The sequence below is a fragment of the Brachycentrus maculatus genome, unplaced genomic scaffold (assembly GCF_059751285.1).
Source record: "Brachycentrus maculatus isolate JH-2025_06_01 unplaced genomic scaffold, ASM5975128v1 h1tg000162l, whole genome shotgun sequence".
NCBI classification, from domain to species: domain Eukaryota; kingdom Metazoa; phylum Arthropoda; class Insecta; order Trichoptera; family Brachycentridae; genus Brachycentrus; species Brachycentrus maculatus.
Genome location: NW_028280915.1, coordinates 284,766 through 291,166, shown reverse-complemented (window position 1 = coordinate 291,166; position 6,401 = coordinate 284,766). Strand labels below are relative to the sequence as shown.

At 38.8% G+C, this 6,401-nt stretch overlaps 1 protein-coding gene across 1 annotated transcript; it reads left to right on the top strand.

Moving 5' to 3' along the window:
- The first annotated feature begins 1,753 nt into the window (after positions 1 to 1,753).
- Positions 1,754 to 6,065, top strand: LOC148308484 (uncharacterized). The gene is made up of 3 exons (XM_088261639.1): positions 1,754 to 1,838; positions 2,525 to 3,093; positions 5,979 to 6,065. Exons 1-3 carry the CDS (start codon positions 1,754 to 1,756, stop codon positions 6,063 to 6,065), a joined length of 741 nt encoding a protein of 246 aa, XP_088117765.1.
- The last annotated feature ends 336 nt before the right edge of the window (positions 6,066 to 6,401 follow it).

The window sequence follows — 6,401 nt, the reverse complement described above, 5'->3', positions numbered from 1 at the left end:
TCTCGAGCTTGTCTCCAGAAAGCCAAGATCCAGAACCCAGAAAGCCAGAATCCGATCAGCCGTGGTCAGCGCTGCATGTGTGTCCACGCCCGATTTTTTAAAAGAATGTGTATTGGATTTTTTTTTGTTTTTTAACTCCTTACCTTTCAAAAACTCCTTTTTTTTAAAGCCATATAATTATTTCGAAGAAAACTTATTTTTAATAACTAGTGACTGTGACTTAATGATTATGGCTGGTAATAAAAGCAGAGGAAGACCTAGAAAAACTTAGCATGATCAAGTATTTCAAACATTATATTTTAAAGTGGTCAGGTCAGGAATCGAAATAATCGGCGTGCATGCATTGGAAGGTACATGAATGTGAAAGAGGCGAAGATTGTTTGCAAAGACATACTAGTGTACGTTCCATTCTCTCTGCCTCCCCTTGTGGTGAACCGATGTGATAGTTATTTAGTTAGTTTGTTAGCTATTTCAATGTGTTTATTCACCCCAGTGCATCAAAATACCATATTGAGTGTCTTATGTACCATTCCGTTCTATTGCTTTTCTCTATTTAAAAGTAAACACATCAATCTTCAGTAATTTTTGCACTGTCCAACCTGTATATCATTGGAACCCTAACTATCCATCATCTAAATCCTCAAACGCCATCCTCCCTCTCTTCTATCATCTCCTTACCTGATCCAACTGCCTGTGCTTTACTTGCTATTTACTACTTACAAGGCAATCAATACATAACATTGTAATGACTATTTTTCAATGTTCACACTTCTATATTATAAATTTATTTAGCATATTTTTTGGAACAACTTTTTAATGTACAAATATAAAAAGAAAACACCTGTGACAAGACAACTTTTTGAGTTTACTTAAATAAATACCACTAGCTTCGAAAACTTCAAATGTCCTGGTGAAAACAGGTGAAAATATATATTACATTTATATTTCATTTATATATATTATGTCATGTTTAAATAATAAACTCAAAAAAATGTATTTTTAAAATGAAAAAGAAAAAAACAAAATATGGTAGAATAATAATTATACAATTTATTTAATATAATTAATATAATACAATAATGTTAAATATAAATTTAATACGATAATACGAAGACTAAATGCATATTTATTGATTTGGCGTTTAATTTGTAGAACTCCATTTTAATTTATAAATTAATTTTTAAATCTAACATAGATTTTTATAATGTCGATTTTCAAACGAATGTCGTTTCATTCGTTTGAAAATGCCATAACTAGGCGAAAAAAATGTTACAATATTAATTTTTATGTGTTTTTTTTAATACAATACAACTTAGTAGACTCAAAAAATCTGTTTGATTTAAAAATTAATACATAAACTAAATGCATACTTTAAGAATGCATTAAGCTACGTAAATGTAGAGATCATCTGTCTAGGAACGGTTTCAAAACGTGTTAGAGACATTATTTACTATTTACAATGACTGTTTTTGTGGCACTTATCTACATATGATGGTGCATAAGGCACTGTGTCAGATTTAAGCAATCATAAATGTTAAGAAGGCAAAGTGTAGCACTGTGAAATTGCTGTTACTATTGTAATTACTTACAAAATACTTGAAAATAGTAATAACTTAATCGTAACACCCCAATTTATTCACAAATATTTACTCTTTTAAATTTAAAAACACAGAGGGATGATGCTTTGATATTATTTATGTTTTCTCAATTTAGAACCAACCCATTTCCATAAACGATTCCAACATTTCTAGTAATGTTGATCAACCCCCACGAATGTGCTAAAATATCGCAAATTGGAAACATCTCCCGGCAATATGGCGACTGGACCCTCAATAGGGGTGAGCCCTTACAAGGATACAATTGTATTTATGTAAATGCATTTATGAAAATATTTTCCTCTCCGATACTATTACACTCGGCTGAACTTGCAATAGAACTAGTGGCCTTATTATGCCAAGAGGATTCGCCGATGACCGTGAGATGAGAGGGGGAGGAAAAACACTCTTGGCTACTCATTTTACGGTCCATAAACCAGACGTGGGAGAGAAAGGAATCAATATTCCATATGATGCGAGCACAATGGAAGTACACTGGACCACCTTATGTTGCTATATTGTGATTTTTACGACTCAATGCACGCGAGACGAACATGTTGATATACGCCCTTTGAAAGATAAATTGCATATTGCGGATAAGCAATCAGGATTCGATTACCACTTAATACATATTTTTATGTATTTTTCGCTGTAATATATATTTATTATTAGTTTATGAAATATAAAACGTTATTAAAAATAATAACACTTTCACCATACCACTTATTCAGATTTATTCAATTATGGACGTAAAAATTTGAATTTTGATTAATTAATAATATTTATCACTATTACTGTCTTTATCCGCCTCCGTAGTGTAATGGTCAGCACGCTCGGCTACCGTTCTGGAGGTCCCGGGTTCGATTCCCAAGGGGGGTAAAATAAATGTAAGTGATTTTTTCACTGTTTTGGACGTGCTAACCGGCGAGAGCTCCTCGATGTCAGGTCCTACAGAGGGGCCGACATTCATAGTGATCACGAGTTACTCGTCGGAAGAATCTGTCTGCAGCTCAAACGTCTGCCGAGATGTCCTCGGCGGAAGAGAATCAACTTAGACAAGTTGAAGAGTGCCGAAATAAGATTGAGATTCGAGGAAACGGTTGGACAACGTGTCCAGCAAGACACCGATCCTCAGCCCATTAATGTTGACTCGATTGAGGCACAGTGGGCTAGTCTCAAATCGGCTCTCAACTCTTCCGCCAATGAGGTTCTTGGCCCCAGGATAGGAGAAAGACCCCATTGGATGTCAGATGAGACCTGGGGAAAGATGGCTGAGCGCGCTCACTTAAAAGCACTGAGGGACAGTGAAAGTGACCCCTACCAACTGGACACCCTCAGAGATGACTACAGGCGCCAAGATCGTATAGTCAAACGATCATGCAGACTCGATAAGCGCCGTCATCTCGATTCTCTTATTGTAACGGCGGAACATGCTGCCCAAGGAAATGACACGCGGAAATTATTCCAAATAACAAGGAAGATCTGCGGAAGGAATTCGGTAACCCCTGGAGCTGTGAAAAACACAAATGGAGTTACCGAATCTGACGCGGATCGTATAAAGGAAATATGGCGTGATCATTTCCACAGGGTCTTGAATCGCCCTCCTCCTCCAATCATCCTCGATATTCCCACGGAGGCTGCGTCAAGCATTCCGCGGGCGGTCGCCATACCTGATGGTCCACCGACACAGGCAGAAATTATAGCTGCCGTGTCGAAATTGAAAAATGGGACTGCCCCTGGTGTTGATGGTATCCACCCGGAATTCTTGAAATGCAGCGTTACTGGCATTATTGGCCCTTTACACCAATTAATGTCCAGTGTGTGGGAAGAAGAGCGATGCCCTAGAGACTGGATAAATGGGGAGATTACCGTGTTACATAAGAAGGGTGATCCACTCAACTGTGACAACTACCGCGGCATTACGCTACTCAGCGTACCTGGGAAGGTGCTTGCCCACGTAATCTTGCAGAGAATCCGAGCCCCCATTATGCAGGTGCTCAGAGAAAACCAGGCAGGGTTTCTGCCTGGCAGGTCCTGTGCGGATCAAATCCATAATATTCGCCACATTCTACAGCAGAGCCAGGAATTTAACAGTTCTCTGGCGATGTGTTTTGTAGACTATGAGAAAGCGTTTGATAGTCCGCACAGGCCCACACTCTGGAAAGTACTGGAAGCTTATGGGGTGCCTGCGAAATTAGTGGAGCTAATTAAGTCCCTTCACCTCAATAGTGAATGCCGAATGAGAGTTGACGATGTTGTCACGGATTGGTTTGGGGTCTCTACCGGAGTCAGACAAGGCTGCGTCCTTGCACCGTTTCTCTTCATCATCCTCATGGATTTCATTCTTCGAAAGTCATTACCATCTGACCGAGGTATATCCATCTCCCCCTCCCGGAAACTCTGCGACCTAGAGTACGCAGATGATGCTGTTTTAATTGATGACTCCGTCGAGGGTCTTCAATTGATTGTCGACAGGGTAAATAGGTACTCTACGCACATGGGGCTTACAATAAATGTTGCAAAAACCCATGTGTTGTGCAACAGCTCATGCCTAGATGCCCAACAACCCTTGACGTTGAGTAACCAGCGCATCGAAAGGGTCGAGAGTTTCAAGTACTTGGGAGTGTACGCGACTGAAAATGGCAGCCTTCAAAAGGAACTGGGAGTGCGATTAGGACTCGCTGGGTCCGCATTCAACAGTATGAAGGCTGTCTGGAGATCGGATTTATACTCGGTGAAAACCAAATGCCGCCTATACAATGCCTGCATTGCTCCTGTTCTCTTATACGGCTGTGAAACATGGCACCTTACAAGGGTCCAAAGCAGCCGTGTACTAAGCTTTGAGAACAGGTGTTTGCGGAGAATCTTAGGCGTGCGGTGGTTTGACTTTGTGAGGAATGAAGAGATAAGGCGTAGGACGCAGCAAATCTTGGTCACAACTGTCGTCAAAAAAAGGCGATTCAGTTGGCTTGGCCACGTACTCCGCATGCCTCCTGAGAGCCTTAATCAAGCTTGCCTCTTTTACAAGGCATCAGGTTCGCGCCGCCCAGGACGACCATTGCTGACAATTCGTAGGCAGTTCTCGTCAGAACTTCGCGACGCGGATCTGACTTGGGAGGATGCAAGGGAGCTGGCAGCCGACAGAAAAGCCTGGAGACAGTTTGTGGACTCCATATGCTCCACCTAGGGAGCGGATATGGTTATTATTATATTTATTCAATACTACCCTGGACTGGTACCTGAAGCGGAGGGCTGATCACCTTTCCTTCATGTGTAAACGATCAAGATAACACTGCGTTTATATGACGCAGTGCCCTATGCACCATTGGGGTGTGGATAAGGGTTTTATTATTATTATATATTATTGTCTAGTCCGCCTCCGTAGTGTAATGGTCAGCACACTCAGCTACCGTACTGTCCCGCTTATTTTTCGACATCTTAAAAGACTATAGATGTTTTCATGTTATAAAAATTTAGAAAATTTAATTAACCGATAAAAAAATTATTAATAAAATTCATCATCATTATTGTCTATGTTCCCATTAAACAAAGCCCCGCCCCTTAGCCCCTCTCAAGTTAATACCCCACCCACCTCTACCAATTCCTGAATATTTTTTTGCTCGTTAGTTTTTGTAATCATCTGTGATATAATACAAGTATTTTTGTTTATAATCAAAATGTCATTCCACAAAGTAAATGCCAAATCAGTAAATAATAAAATATTATTGTTGTCTTAACGTAATATGAAGTACAATTTTATGACATCTCAACATGAATAAAGAAGAATATGGAAGTCTGGGTATAAACAAGGATTATAACCTGTCATAGGCTGGTTAAGTGACCACTTTACCCACGTGCAACATTCAACATTCTACCTATGATTGAAAATAACACTACTCAACTTTTTAGAACTCCTAGATATATGATCAGGCTCATGACACAGTATTATGAGTTCACAACAGTCATCTACGTTAGATTGAGAAAGCTTATATTTAGCAGAGACCCTTCTATTTGGATGTAAGATTTTTTACGTACTGAGCAACGCCTGAAAACATGATTTTTCATCCATGATTTGAAATGCCTATTATTCATATTATATGAAAGGGAGCCATGCAGTCATGAAATAATGTAAATTATTTGTTCAACAATGGACAGAATGGTGAACATTACATAAGTCTACAAAATGATTTGATAACCCAGCCGAATGCCAGGTCATAAGCTCTTAAATGCTCAGACTGCCATCTCATCTCGTATATACACGAGAGATGTTTCATTTCTAGTTGAGACACTTATAATAATTTATATTTCGACATTTAAAAACCCTGCCTATATTTAAACTTCTCGAATATTTAATGAACTACTAAACTCAAATTCATAAACCAGAAATTCCAAGCATCATATTATAATTCTAGACTCCTGTTCCTGAACGTGTCTTCATGTCACCTAAGAGAATATTCCTTGGCCAAGTAACCCCATTTAGGCGAAGAAACTACGCAGTAAGTTGAGTAGCAAAACATCCCTTATTTATATATGTGTCGGACAACATTGAGGGTGACCCAAGATTAGGGGCAGTCAATCTCGATAAGAAGAAATGGCTATTTATGATTTTTCTGGAAAGAAAATAGGGGTGAGAAAATGTTTTCTGGATAAAACTATCATCAATTGACACATTAACACTTGTGAATATAATACGCAGACGATGTCTTCGAAGATTGATGATATTTTTCCTTAGACAGTTTTAGATAAACACTAGTCCTGTATATTTCTACTAAAATAAAGATTTATGAGAGAATAGAAATGATGTAT